The 15,217-nt window shown below is 46.3% G+C and overlaps 1 protein-coding gene across 4 annotated transcripts in view; it reads right to left on the minus strand.

The window, feature by feature from the left end:
* Window positions 1-216: 216 nt before the first annotated feature.
* The window catches only part of GAB3 (GRB2 associated binding protein 3), a 66,748-nt gene continuing 51,747 nt past the window's right edge, over window positions 217-15,217 (minus strand). For 2 of the 4 annotated variants that reach the window (XM_064159451.1, XM_064159450.1), the window contains exons 3-10: window positions 11,447-11,657; window positions 10,521-10,996; window positions 7,954-8,009; window positions 6,589-6,844; window positions 5,375-5,456; window positions 3,586-3,688; window positions 2,240-2,353; window positions 684-1,294 (exon numbers count right to left, since the gene is read on the minus strand). In XM_064159451.1, coding sequence (XP_064015521.1) covers window positions 1,178-1,294; window positions 2,240-2,353; window positions 3,586-3,688; window positions 5,375-5,456; window positions 6,589-6,844; window positions 7,954-8,009; window positions 10,521-10,996; window positions 11,447-11,657 — 1,415 coding nt within the window. In that variant the 3' untranslated portion in view covers window positions 684-1,177. Of the gene's footprint in view, window positions 451-683; window positions 1,295-2,239; window positions 2,354-3,585; window positions 3,689-5,374; window positions 5,457-6,588; window positions 6,845-7,953; window positions 8,010-10,520; window positions 10,997-11,446; window positions 11,658-15,217 lie in introns of those variants that run through there. The other 2 variants (XM_064159448.1, XM_064159449.1) reach the window with 2 other exon arrangements.

Here is a 15,217-nt window from a genome sequence, read left to right on the forward strand (position 1 = left end):
CCTTAAAATAAAGACTGCAGCCAAGCTTTTAAAGTTAAATATGCTATAAACTATACACATATGTGATCCTGAGATAGTGCCTGCAGTAAGTCCCAAGGTAGAGAAGTTTCCTGAACCCAGAGCTCCTCACATGGCGTAAGCGCATTGTTGTTTTGTTTTGGCAGGCTTGCTAGCTTCTCTGGGAGCATGCTGCACTTCCCAATTCTCTTTTTTTTTTTTTTGGGGGGGGGGAGGGTGGGACTTGTGAAACAATCAGTTTGATGACTGCTACCAGCAATTCCAATAGCATTTCTTCTGCAGCTCAGATGAAAGCATTCTTGATCCTCTGCCAGTTCTCCCAAGACTTGCAGAAACAGGCTCACAGCTTCCCTTTCTATTTTTCAGCCAGCCAAGAGCTGTGTGCCTGCAGCCTCCTGCTAGAGGAGCAGCTGTGCTGTGCTGGAGATGCTCCTCAAGATAGGAGAGAAAACATCATCAGGAATCAGGCAGAAAGGCAACAAGCATGAGCCACAACGAAGAAAAGAAGCTTAATATGATGACCATCATTCAGTGGGTCAAAGACCATGTGTTCCAATCCCACTGGTACATAGTCCTGTTTGAGTTTCTGACAGCATCAGCTCAGAGTCAGACCTCTTAAACCTAGGGGAAAAGTATCTTCCAAAATTCTCTTTGCTTAAGCAGTATATATTCAAAAAGTTCTTTTTATTGTTTCGTTATTTTAGCCCTTAGTTGATTTGTCACCAATGCCTGTCAGATGCCTGCTGCCATAAAAGCACTCTAAGCACCTGCAGTATTTGTAGGAATATCAAAAACCAGTTGTAGCAACTAGGAATTATGCACCAGAGGGAGAAGGCAAGACTAACTAGATTAATGCAACATGTAGTGGATTGTTAACATGAAGTGTATGACTCATTGCAGAATCAGGCCAGGAAATGGTGGTACCATGTAGCTTACTGGTAAGGGCAGTAAAAAAGGTAATGCATTACTTCAGTGAACCACTCACTCATTCAACATACTATTTCCAGCTGAAATCAAAGGTTTCCATTAAAAATTATGCTCTTCTGTGGCTGTAAGCATCTTACAACTCTCTCTGCCTTTGAACTCTACCGTGATAGCTGCTTCATTAAGTGTGGTTCCAGTGCAAAAAAAAATCCTCCGTATCACCAACCTTCTTTCTTTAAACTTTTGATTGCCTCTCATCTGTCCATTCCTGCTTAGTGTTCTGTAAAGCTTGAGTCTTCTGTTCATCTACCTGGACATAGTCCACTCTCTGCTCTTCAGAGAGAAAAGGTTTCTGTGGGAGAGAGAGGAAACAAACAACATATTAATTTTAGAGTTGAAAATGGATGCTGTGAAACTTGGCTTGATTTTCTCTTTTCCCTTTCCCTTGTTTCTAGATTGCTTCACTTCACCTTGAAGCTCACAGTGACATCAGCTGACAAAAGCATTGCTTTACAGCCTGCTGTAGCTGTAATTATCCATCTGTTACCCTGTCGCTCAGCCCAGCAGAATGAGTGAGGGAAACGTGTTGTTTTGGCCATTTCCATGCAGATATCATTCTTTCATTTCAGTGATCTTGCTGCAGGCATAGCCTCACAGGGAGGGTTTCAATGAGAAAACTTGGGAGTCTTGAGCTTTTTGCACTCAGGAGTATTAGCTGATGGAGAAAATTATACGCAGGGCATAAAATGGACCAAACTGACAAAGTTTCATTGCTTTGTAGTGGTAACTACCCACCTGGGCATGTTATAAGCTCTTTGGAACAAGGAAAGTATTTTCTCAGCATTGCTAAGGCAAATGAAATGCTTTTGATGATGCAAGAATAAAGCAGCATTCTGCCATGCTACAAGAGATGGTACAGTTCTACTCCACAAATTTATCACAGGCTGTAAACTTGCCACTGCAAAGAGGTCTCTGGGCAAAACTAGCAGGAATAGGTTGTGGAAATTTGATGAAAATGAAAGAGCACACAGTGATCCTGCAAGCACCAACAAACCTACCCACAAGCCCTCATGGCTGCACTCCCCAGCACAGTCTTGTGCCCTCTGTGGAGCTGGTGTTAATGGCACCCGTGAGTCATGCTAAGGACACCCTGTCATCACCCTAAGAGCGGTTTTATTGTACTCATCTTGAGCCTGCCACCAGTGCAGTCAGCTGGAAACACGACTGGCTTTGTCATGGTACTCAGGGCACCTGGCAGAGTGCTAGGAGGCTGTGGGGTTTTTGAGATGACTCATACCTTCTGTACAGGGGATGGGGAAGCAGAATTAAAATCCAATGCTAAGTAGTCAAGGTTAGATTTTCTTGTCCATGGAAAAGCACCACTGTATGGAGATGCTGCCTGTCTGTGTTCCTGTCGGGAAAGAAGAGACTTTTAATGCTATTAAAACAGGATCCTGAAAGGAAGGAGGACTACAGCTGAGATGGGAGACTCATGTGGCAGGACACGAGAGGGGAGGGTCAGCAGCTGCCTAACTTTCTGAGCCGAGGGTGCATTTGGTGACTAATTGTAGGGCGACGCCAATTAAACTGTGGCATGGCATAAAGAAACTGGGGAGGGTTTTTTCCTCCTGGTAATTATGGCAAAACAAGCAAACCAGACTGACTTTCATTCAGTGTTATCAGGAAGGGCTTGTGTCCAGCTTCTCAACCCAAACCCTGGGAAAGCTCAGATTTGCAGGGGAGCCCTTTTAACCACCATCCATCCTTCTATGAATTTGCAGAAAGGGTGGTAACTCTTCAAATTTAGCAACTGGAAATTAACCTCGGGGAAATCCCAGCTGACCACAACCGTACGTACGGTTTTATTTTATTAGGAAAATCAAATGGATGTAGTTAGGACTGGAATAGCCTTCCTGAGCAGATTCTGACCTAGTAGTGGTGTGGGTTAAAACTGGGAGACTATGGTTCATGAAGATTGTGCTCAGTTTTGCAGTATATTTCTACAGACATTGCCAATGGGTTTTGAGCCTGACCTGTATGCATCGGCTCAGATTAAGGGATTTGAGATCCATTCCACCCAAAATTCAAAAGAAACTGAGGTTCTGGTCTTCTGATAAAAAGTGAATGAAGAAAAGGAAGCCACAAAGCCAGCTGTTCTTCTTTCATGGGATGGGAAGTGGGGTTAGTGCCACCAGCCAAAGCAGAAGCAGTAAGAGACTTTAATGGGAGTTCTGTTTCTGCACAATATTTGGTGTGTTCTTTAGGAAGTGCACTAATGGCTTTCTGTCATTTCCTAGGAGATTTTGCAGGGCACACTTTTAAAAGGTGAAAAGATTTGATTTTCCTTTGCCTTAACGAGTTCTCATGTAAATATGGGTGATCCCTGTGATCCCTTGGAACTGCTCAGCAACATTCGTGGGCAAACAGCTGAGTTCTGCAGAGCAGAAGAAGGGCTTCCCTTATCTCTCTGTAAATTGGTCTCACTGTCTTTGCTTTCAATCCATTTCATCGCTTAAAAAAAATACAGAAGGCAAAGGACAAACCTCTTCAACATTTTTTTCTTAGAAAACAAACTTCTGCATTCTCCATCAGTGTGACAGAGCAGAATAAAGCAAAGGATGGCTGTGTGAAAATGAAGATTACCATATGAATGTAACTTTCTTCCTCTTCTCCGGAAACTGAATTGGCAAATATTCTTGCTGAATTAATACCGTCTCTTTCTGGTGAGATAAAGCTCATTCGATTGCTATGAAGAAAAACACAGGAGAGGTTAAGGAAGCATCTTACAGATGCTCTGAAATGAAGCCAAAGCCTGACACAGTCCATATGGTGAATAAACTCACACTAATGGTGCAGCCTGTATGGAGAGGATGTCCAAAACCACTCCTTAGTTCCAGAAAAAGTGTGTTACGTTGCTACTAGCAAGGGGGGGGTGGGTGTGAGTGTGGTTGTTTGTGGTTTTGTTTTTTTCCTGGGATTTATGAAAATCTGCCATCTCTGGTATGACAGAAAGCATAAAACATTGGAGCTGTTCTCCCAGAAGAGGCACAGACACAGGTGGTGTTCATCTGGGTAGTGAGTGCTGCTGGGGCAGTTACTGAAGTTGTGCAGGTATCCATGTTTTGGAGGATGATGCAAACTAGTTAGCTGCTGGAGGTGCACATAGAGGAACTTGTCTGGCTTTAAACACAGTGTAGACATGTGCTCTCTTTGCTATGGAGATGGCTGTGACTCAATCCTTGCACAAGGAAATTGTCTCTACTAAGATAACTGTCAGAGGTACATTGTGAATAGATTATTGCAGGCTAGCACCACGGAGTTGGTAACTAGGAAATCAGATGGCCACGTTGTGCAGCATGAACAGTGTCATTCCTTTTGCTTTTCTAGTTCTGGGCATACTTCTCTTCTAGTTTTGTTAATGTAGAACATGCAAACTCCCTCTGAGCTCATTATCCTTCAGGACTTTGCACTGTGTCAGCACTAACTAACCACAATGCTCTGGCATGGATGCTCAGGAGCCAGGCTGCTGGGCTTCCCTAACAGGCAGCACGTGGCAGGCAGTGCCAAAGCGCTTACTGGGCTTTGGACTGTGTGGTTGAAAGAGGGGTCTGCAATCACAGAACCACTCACATGTCCCTTTTGCCCTCCAAATGGCTACCTGATGTGAGGGAATGGAAATACTCTGTTTGGCACTAACACTGATGAAAACACAAATTTTCTGGAGCGCCTGGGGTGTGCAGTGGAGCTTTGTGGGAATTCCTGGCTTTTGCAGGCACACTTTAGCACAGCTGCCTTTCCTGTCAGCCTTTCCCCACAGCACCAAGATTCCTTCAGCCAGTAGGCTGCAGTCCTCCCCTGCTGACAAGTTCCCTTTCACTGCCTTTGGAACTCAACAGTATTGTCTGTTCATACTACCTGGGCTTTGGGACCAAAAGCATTTTACCACATAACTAATTTTTGGTGAAGATAGGTCACATCAACAGATCAAGTCTGAATTATTGTGTGGCAGTGCAAATTTACATCCACGATACTGGTCAGGTAGATCTTTGATTTAACTGTTTCTCCTATGCTATATCAATTTTCAGGCATAAAAATGCCTCTATCACTTTGAAAAAACAGTAATTAAGGCATGCAAAGCTTTTAGCCATTGCAGCAGCCACACCATTGCAGACCAGCTCCAGACTTTTAAAAAGGGACCTTCAAAGCAAACTAAGTACCACAACATGATGCTGAATACACTGGAGCTGCCCATCATGAAAGGAGCCTTGCTTTCTAGAGGCCACAAAAGCCTCAGGCATGCTGGAAGGAGCCCTAGGGAATTTGTTTGTGGACTTTGCCAGGAAACTGTTTGTTGTGGGATAAGTTATTTTTAACTCTATTCCACAATATTAAGGCCTAAAAGATTGCAACAGTAGGTTTCTTGCTGACTTACTAAGGCACAGTCCACATCCTGGTCACAGCAGCATGCTCCCGGATTGTGGAGAGGTTCCTCAGATCCAGAGGAGGTGGTCGTGCTGCAAGTGAAAACAAAAGGACCTACATTTCCAATAGCAGAGCTAATAAAAAGTACATCTTGTTTAGAAAAAGAGTTCTATATTAACATCAAGAAACTAGCAGAGTATTTCACAGAACATAATTGATATAACAAAGACAGAAGTCAGTGCAAATGACCACTTCAGTTAGAGCTGGAAAGCAAAATCCCACACTTACCCTAAAATATCATAATAAATAACAATGGGCATAAGGAGAGCAAATGCCACACAAGATCTGTGTGCTTTCCTCAGATCTGCTCTGCGTATGCTGCCTTCTGAGGAGAGGCCAGGTCAGCCTACAGCTAAAATCACATTTGAGGCTCTCTTCTAAACAAGAGTCCTACCCATTGAGATCAAGATCATTGCTCATACCAGTCAATATTTCCACTCCATTCTCAAAACCCTCTAAGAAAGAACCTGAGCATGGCTTCCTGGCAATGGTCTGAATTTCTGTTCCCACTTGATCATAGCATTTCCTGAAACAGTTTCCGAGTAGCCCTGCGGTCCTGCAACCCAAAGAGCTTTAATGTACGCCAACCTTAGACAATTTCTCCGCAGAAAATCTGAACTTTGTCCCCAGTATGTACTCGGTAAGTGCATCCCAGATTCTGGAGATGCCATGAAAAGCAGGAGTGGAAAATTACCATTAGTGAAAGCATTTGCAGGAAATTCCTAATTAAACCAAGACAACTGCACCTACCCAACAGAGGTTTAACCAACAGCCTACAAAAAGTTTGAGTATTTGAATGCTTGTCTGTCTGTTCCTGGAAGGTCAGGGAACTGGTGAGGCAGCAGTACACATACTTCAGAGCTACAGGATTTAGTCTGATCTCTCCAAGGCTACATCCATTTGGGTCATTTGCAGTCAGAGCAGATCTGCCTAATGCAGACACTCGGTTCTCTGACTGCAAGAGTAGCCATGGATGCTGTCCTGTTGCTCACAAACAGCCCTGCAGATGCATCTTATGTTATAGTACTATTAGCCACTTACACAACAATTCAATCCCTCTTAAGAGCATGAAGCACTTTAAAATGTGCCACTATCAAAGGAGGTCACCTACATCCCCACTATCAGGACCCTCAGATGGCAATTGCACTTGAGGTCTGGGCTTACGTTTCCTGCGAGGCTTGAGGTCTCGGTTCACTGGAGGGGGTTCCAGGTCCGAGGGCAGCTCAGGTAAAGGGCTGGTGAGCTTTTCAGTGCTGCCGATAGGGAAGGTAAATGTGGCCGAGCCAGGGCTCATGGGGATGTAGCCGTCAGGAGAGCAGTCGGAGCCGGGCGCGTTGGGCGAGTTGCTGGGGCGCATGAGCACATAGCTGTCCTCTGTGATGTCTGAAGTGGTCGAGTAGAGTGGGGAGAACCGACAGGGCTTCAGAAGCAAAGGACAGAAAGAAAGAGAAACAGGTCAATAAATTAACAGCTAACCCCCCTGCAATCCAGGAGGTGCCATGAGCTGGCAACAGATACGTGCCAAGCCCCAAGCCAGGAGAGTCCTGACGTGACCTCTCTGAGAGGCACAAGCTGGAGAGACACAAGATAAATACATGAGTTCAGATGCACAGTCCACTTCTGAGCTTTGCAAGTCACTGCCAGAAACTAGAACCAAACTTAATTGGTGCCTTAAGTAGGTTAAATCAAGCCTTCATCAAGGCTGCACTAGCCTTTCCCAGCAGCAATTCTGACTTACAAAAGGAAGGGGACTCCTTCACACACAAAAATGCCGTAAAGGGAAACATCTGATGAACTAGACTTTTGCAAATGTGGAAGCAAAGAGAGCAAACCTACAAGTTGCTTCTGATTGCTACAGATCAACACCAGAAACTCATTTCAGTGCAGGTCAGTGTTGGCTGAGTGGTGAGAGGGGCTGACTGCAAAATTTGCAAGCTTTCAAAGGGGAGAAAAACATAAGCTGACAGGCACCAGAGCTTACATACGAGCAGCAATGGCTCTCCACACAAAAGATAGTATCCAGCACTAGACAGAAGACTGGTGATGTGTGATGGTACCAACATATAACCCTGTCTGTCAAAGGCTGAGTCAGGAAGCTTTGGATTGACAGAGCCCTAAATCACAGGCACTTTGAGAGCAGAGATTTTCCTGTGTTCTAAAAAGGAGCTATTCTTCAGAATAATGAGGTGATAGGCTTCTTCAGACCCTTTCTCAAGACATAAGCAGTATTCTCAAGAGCTTTTGGTCAACAGTTTAATTCTCAAGGCTCCTGGTATTCTTTTTCAGAATAGATTCTGGTTTACAAACAGGATGCTCAGTGTTGTGGTCTCCCCCTCCCTCCTCTCTCAAAGGCTTCATGAGGCCATGAAGTTGCCTACAGAAGCTGACCAAAGTCAAGTGCTGCTTCCATTTTTTTCTTTTGCTGACAATCACAGGAGAGGAATGATTGAGTATCAGGATGTGTAATGATTCACTTTCTGAAGTTTGTTGTATGCCAGTGTTTTAAATTTATGCAGGCAGAGTACTTACCAAATTCAAGCTAAGCCTCTTATCTCGACTTCTTAAGGAACTGCCTTCCATATCTGCTGCAAGTAAAACAAATCTGATTAAAAATCTGATATGAGAATGCAGTCAACTCTGGAGTAAAACATATGGCTCTAAAATAATTAAAGAGTTATAAAGGTCCTTGTGTTTATTCTAAAGGAGGAAATCAAATGACACTTAAGACCAAAACCAACTCAATAGTATTTCAAGAGATATTACATCTATTTTAAGTATGATAAAACCAAGGAACAAGTTCATGTATAATCCAGCTGTAACTTAGGCTTCCTGTAACACAATCAACTGGGTGAAAGACTGGTATGGTGTGGAGAGCAAGCAATCAAGTGAAAATACAAACCCGGCTCTTGTTCTAGTCCTCCTCTGTTTCCCCATCTGTGAAACTAGGGAAATTGCATGAAAAGGAACTGCAGAGAGTGTTAAATTCATTATTGTTTGGAAAGTTATTTAGGAGTCTCATATGAAGGTGAAGGGAAGCATGTGTTATGGTACAGAGGGTGCATGGGGGAGTTTAATGGCAGGAGAGAAATTGTCAACCAAAAATGCTGATAAGGTACAAGTGGCTAAAGATGGTGGGGAACAGTCAGCATCCGCTTGTGCAGAGTGACCTTTGTCTTTGTGTAGGTCACTTTTATTCTTGAAGCAAAAGACAAGAAAACTTAAATCCAGCATTCAGCAAACAGAAGATTCCACAGAAGCTGTGAGAGATGCTTACAATTACCAACGTCTTCTGGAAAATTATTTTCTGGCAAGAAAATGGCTTTTGTATGGGAATGCCTTAAAACTGTTCAACCTCATTATCCCAGTCCTGGGACTTAATGGTAGAGATGCCAGTACTGCACTGCAAATGGGGGTCTTTGTGGTAGTAACAACATAAAAGGTTAAAGTGCTAGACAAGAGCAGAGGAATAATGTTAAGTGTGAATATATGTTCAGACTGATGCAGTCACTGGCTTGGGACAGCTACATCTACTTATTTTGTTAACAAGACACTCAGGCACAAGCTCTGGCATATGCCAGGGTACAGGTGCATTACATGTGTACAGCTTGTTCCCCTTCCTGGCACTGTAATCAGTATATGCTGCCTTTGCACTGGGTTAATTACATCTGTTCAGCTTTTACAGGTTGCCAAGGACAAAAAAACCCGAAGTAAATCACTTGAGTGGGCTCACACTGGGAGCTGGTGAGGAACAGCTGCTTTTCGCCTGTTTCTTTTCCTGATCTTTTTTGTTAAACACATTTGAATTCAGAGTTTAACCTTTCAAATAGTTTCAGCTGCACTTAGGATAAGAAAAAAGAGCAGCGCTTATTAATTCATTGCTGCCCCCTGTCAGGCAGAGATAACCTTGCAGCACAGCAGCAGAACATGACATTTGGTCACTTAATCCTCTTAAACATTTTGGCATGATTTGGGTTGGAGGAACAGTAACTGTTTCAAGCATGCTGGTGGTGTTAAAGTGGCTCACATACAGATGCAAGAGCTGCACCTTTCAGAGACCACCCAAATGTACCTGATCATTAAGAAAACCAATTCCACTGATGGATGTTTCTCTAGAAACCTTCCAAGAATTATTTGTGCACTGATAAACAATCTGAAGAGAGATCTCCTTGCTTTAGCTTATGACCTTGCTATTGGCTCCAAACATGGACTCGTTCAAACAATAGGAGTCTAAAGGACACTTATCCTAACTCCCCTACATTTTCTCCTAAATAAAATGATACATTACTACAAAATCCTTGATGATTTCCAGCCAGGTATTCCACTTGCCCTCCTCTGTTCTATGGCTCCAGGAAATGAACATTCTCATATTCTGCATGCTGATTTTTGACACCTTGATGTTCTGAGCTTTTCACTGTTACTTGTGCTTGCAAGGATGGTGTTTCAAGAAGTAGAAAAGTCAACTCAGCTGCAGCAGAGCCTCTCTCTGCAGTGGGTTTTTAGGCTTCCCTGACTGAAGTGCAAGGCCAGAGCAGGATTTGCTCAAGGACACACAGAGTCCCCAGTTGAACCAGGATTACCACTCATCCACAGTGTCTCCCTGGCTTCCCATCCATTACTCTAAGCTGTTAAGAGACCTGCAGTTGTTTGAGAAAGGACTGGATGTAGCAAAGCAGCACAGCTACAGAGGCATTTCCCATGTGCAAGCCCACATTTTGACCTGCATAAATAGAGAGTTTGGCATTGCCTGATTCAGTGGTTGACTCTTTTTTGTTGTTCTACTACTTTTTGCTTTGCAGAGGGAGGAGGCATGTTAAATCAGCAAGTCGTGAAGCACCCTGAAGAGACACAACCAAATAGCTGCCCATGTGTACACACTGAGGAGCTTTTACAGAGCAGGAGCTGAATGTGAGGGACAGGTCTGAATCCTGCTTGCTAACTAATTTGAAACAAGCTGCTCAAGCTGCTTTGAGCGTTGTGTGAATTTGCAGGGGGGAGGACAGGAAGGCACAACTGGAGGCGGGCAGTCACTCTGTGCTTACGGGCAGCCCCCTCCCTCATACCAGTTTTGCTTTGCTAGCTCATGGAAATGCACTCACCTTTCCAGTTCCTCATGTTGTCTAAGCTGGACAAGGAGATCCTCCTGGGCACCAGAGCAACCTGAGCCCGGCAGATTGTGTGTCCATTCTGGAAGGCACTGCCACCCACCTCATCTCCTCTTCTGTCTGAGAAATGGGTTGGCTTGGGTGGCCGCGGTGGGGGTGTGTTGGACAGGACATCCAGCTGTGTTACACCATAGGGCAGTGCATTTTGGCTCTTGTCAATCTGAAAGGTTGGTGTCAGTGGTGTCCCCAGCAGTGGAGAAGAGGAGGAAAAGTCACTGGGTGGTCCGCTAATGTCTACATTCCTGGGCGTGGTGTTGGGATTTGCCAACGGGGCCCCGTCCTGGTGCACAGTGCCAGTGCTGGATGGCTGCACAAGGTACAAGGAGGCCTGGGACTGCAAGGAGTCGACAAAAACATCATCCGAAGAGGTTTGCTCCAGAGATCTGTCTGAATTCGACCAACTGTCACACCTGCAGAGACAGGAATTGTGCTTTCCTTTTCTCTTGGTTGCAACTGAGCAGTGCACAACAAAGAAAATAAACAGCCCCACAGTTCAGGAAAAAAATCTGTCCCTTCCCTATTGCCGTGAGAGCTCCCCACTAAGCTGAGCTGTGGGATGAGGCACTTTGTAGATCAGCTTGGGTGGCAGCAGCAGCAGCAGCAGAAAGGGTGTCTGGAGGGAGACCATATGTGTGGTCCTCACTGTGGAAAGGAATAGGGCCAACATATAAAGACCAACTGCTAATCTGCGCTATGAAAAGCCCCCTGGAAATTGGATTAGGCTGGCGGTCCCCTGGTGTGCTCAGAATGCTACCCTGAGTGGCAGAGCTCAAGGACCAGTTTGCCCCAGCTTCCCAGGGCATCACTGGGCAGGCAGAGGGTTGCTCCAGGCCAATCTGTCTGACAGACCCCAGACATACCTGTTGTGGCTGAGCTTGCCCGACTCGCAGTTGGAGAGGAAGAGGTAGTCGGGGAGGAAGACTGACTCCGACTCGCTGGGGGTCTCCTCTGCAGCATCAGCAGCAGTGTGATCGACTGAGAAGGAGGGGTCGGCAATGTGGGAGGCATGAGTGGAGGCAGCTGGCGATGGCTGTGGGGATGAGGTTGTGTGGGACAGGCTCTCCACCGAACCTGCAAAGGGAAAAGTATGGCCCCAGCTGAAGGACAGCTCTGAGTCACCATAGCCCACTGCCCCTCCTGGCCATCAATATCTTGGTTTTGCAGAGGGAATGTTTTATCCCAGAGCAGCAGTGGGTCAAGCAAAAACTGATTCTGGGCATGTGAAAGCCTGATTTTGAATCTGCTCCCCCTGCCCAGTCCAGCCCCAAACCCTGGGGCTGCAGAGGTGCAGACCCACTTTGCTGTGGTGTCCCCTACTCCTACAGGGCTATGGCCTCCCCCCTGCAGGCAAGAACGAATACAGCCTCTGCTGAGGAAAGTACTGAGGCAGAACAGTCTGTTTTATCAAGTATTTTTTCAGGATGGGAGGCAAATAATTAATTATTAATCTCCAACACTTCAAATTAATGGTGCCAAACAAAGGGATTGATTTCTTCCCACTTTCTAGATCTCAGTGGACAACACTGAGCTTTGCTGCTCATGGAGTAGCCAGATTTGTTGCACTCCTGGACATACTCCTTACGCTGGACACACTCCTTATGCTGGACTTTGGGCAGGACATCAAAGCCTTAAGAGCTGTAATTGCCCAGCTAGAAGCATGTCGATTCTGCTGAGCAAAGGGATGCTGGAAGCCACAAGACATGGAGGCTCAGTGACACCTTCCCTGCCCCCTCCTCCCCTAGGCATAGCATTCCAGTCCCTTGCGGCACAGAGAGCAGGGAGAGGAGCAGGCTTGGGCTGCAGGCGGCATGTGGCTGGCCCAAGTTGTGCAGGGCTGGCCACCTGCTCAGCTCCATGTTCCCCTCAACCACCAAAGCCACTCTTAATTGTCAGCATGTGGCCATGGCGCTTGTAACTATCTGGCCCTACTACTGCCAGACAGTAGGCACAAGCCTGGCTCTGCTGTTCTCCCAGCCTCCATCCCTGCTAGTGAGCCAGCAGATGTAGGAAGGAGAGATGGAGTGATGACTGACCCACAGAGAGTTAAGGCTAAGCACATCCTCTAGCCCTACTTTTGGGGCATTTCAAACTGAAAATTGACTCTTTGGTGCAAGCTGTACCTTCTGTCATGGGCAGCTGTGGAGTGAGAAGGGTCTGAGTACTTTTTGCGGAGCAGGTCCCCAGAGGCAGCTGCTGCTAGCAGCAAGCTCAGACAGTAGCACCAGGAGTACAAGCACTCAGTTAAAGAATATGATTTTTCTAATGAAGCTCCAAGCTGCTGCATGGCAGTTCTGTCACAATGGCTGTGTGGGGACCAGGCAGTGGTTGCTGGGTGCCCCAGCTGATCCAAACACCTATGAGGCTTGGCAGTGGGTACCCATCCCTCTAGCTGAAGCATAGACACCACACCTGAGCCAAAACTGCAAAACTCTTCTTCAAAATTAAAAACCCTGCAGCAAAAACAAACACAAGAAACCAGCTCCTGCTGATAAAAAGAAACCAAGCAAAAACATGCTTTCAAAGTGTAGCAAGATGGCAGACAGCTTTAATGCTGATATCCAGAACTTGCTTGAATTACTGGGGTCCAGCTCTGACCATCTGCATGTATGCTACAGGCCAGATCCTGCACTGTGTGGTGAGGTCCTGAGAGTCTACCTAGTTCTCAGCTGCACATAACAACAAGCCTTGGCACTTGACTGGGTTGTCGTTGTAATTTCTCACCCCTGGATGTGCTACATATATATATGCAAGCGGGTCAGGAGGGATGGAGAAGGCTGCCAAAGTTGGGTGGTTAGACAGCAACCTCACTGAACACAAACAAAACCCTCTAGTGACCCAATCTTCCACACCCCATCATCTCTCTGATCTCAGTCAGAAGAAAAGCAAACCAGATGATGGTCTCTCCCTGCACTTCCCCACAACTCATCCTTTGAGTGGGTGAGGCAGCTGCCTCTTTCCCTCCCGTCTACCATACTGACTCACTCCTGGTTCCTCCTCTTTGCTCTGGAGGTCTGGAGCAGCGGTGCACATAAGCACGTGCTTAAATCTGAGCTTAAGCAAAGCATTTGCTTAATGTTGGACAGGTGCTTGTAGCAGTGGGATTTCAGCAGTGAGCATCTGGAAGGAAGGGCTTTTGTAGGGTTTCACATTTGCAAAGCAGAGCTGAGGGCTGCGACCTTCCCATCAGAAAAAAAATAACTTTTCTCTTGCTCATTGTGCTGGCTCAGACAGTAACTCTGCTTTCAGATCATGGGCATGGAAAGCTGTCTAGCAAGCTGAAGATGATCAAATATGCACAGGGGTAACTCCACAGGGATCTCAGAAAGGCCTGTTCACATCACCATCTGACCACATTTTAAAAAAATGGATCAACTAAAAGCTGCCAATATGCATAAGAGAGAAATTAATGACATTCTGGAGTATTAACACAGAGAATGAACAGGCCTGAACTCCATCTGGTACTCACAACGTTTAGCCATGGATTATCCCACCAGGAAAGGCTGCGAGATGCAGACCACATGGCAACCGTTGTAAGCAGGAGGGAGGGGGCAGAGCAGACCTGCCCTCTTCCAGCCTTCAGGGGCTCAGGGACCTGTAGCCAGCTTCTAACAAACCGTCCCTGTCCCTGCCAGCTCTGCCAGTAACTGCAGTGGTGTGCATTAAAGTTGTACGTCGACAGCAGCTGGGTGGAATAAATTATGCATGGCCACTTGCAGCAGTGAGAAGGCAGAGAACAGGTTTGGTGCCTGCCCTTCCCTTTGTCAGAGACAGTGGGAGGCTTTAGCTGTCCAAACAACTACTTCGAGGGCAACTAACACAAAAGATCTGGGGAAAGTCACATTTGGTGATCTGAGGGTGCTTGACGTCATCTGCAGTGACCTTCCCGGTCAATCTAAGGCCACTCCTTGGAGAAAAAGGGCTTCTCCTGCACAGACTAGAGCCCATTCCCCAGAAATTGTTACGGTGTAGCAGCGGTGCAGAGACGTAGTGAAACTGGAAGGTCCTGCTCACAGCAACCCACCAGCAGCCCGCACGGCCACACTGCGGAGTTAGAGGTGCTACCCACCCTCCCTGGCCAGAGGAACAGAAAGAAGCAGCCTTGAGTTGGTGCAGCCAAAAAGGGATTTCCTCTGCTGACGGCTGAGTGTGGAGGGTGTATTCTGAGTGCCTATGCTCCATCATGAGCTGGGAGGAGCTGCCACACCTCCCCTGAAACCCTGTGTGGGGGCTAAGTGCTGTTGTGAGCAAGCCTGCTGGGACGCTGCCTGTCCCACTTTGTACAGGAATAGAGTGGGGAAATGAAGATACTCAAGAGAAGACATTTCAGCAAGGAAAGCAGTCCCTCCAGGTAGCCCCTCAATGCAGTAGTTCTGGATCCCCTTGCTCCCGGCTTGCTGCCCTGGCTGGCGGAGCTGCTCCGCAGTGTGGCTGCAGCAAGGTCCTGCGGAGTCAAGCTATCCTCATGCCACAAGGGGCAGGATCTGTGCATATCAGTGAAAAAAAAAACACAAAACCAAAACAAAAACCGAAGACATTTAAGGAGGCAAAGAAACCACCAGAGAAGGCAGAAAGAGATGGTCTCAGCAGTGTGAGTGTGAACAACAGAGCAACCGGTGGTGAAGGAGAGGTGG

The sequence above is a fragment of the Pogoniulus pusillus genome, chromosome 19 (genome assembly GCF_015220805.1).
Source record: "Pogoniulus pusillus isolate bPogPus1 chromosome 19, bPogPus1.pri, whole genome shotgun sequence".
Classification (NCBI taxonomy): Eukaryota; Metazoa; Chordata; class Aves; order Piciformes; family Lybiidae; genus Pogoniulus; species Pogoniulus pusillus.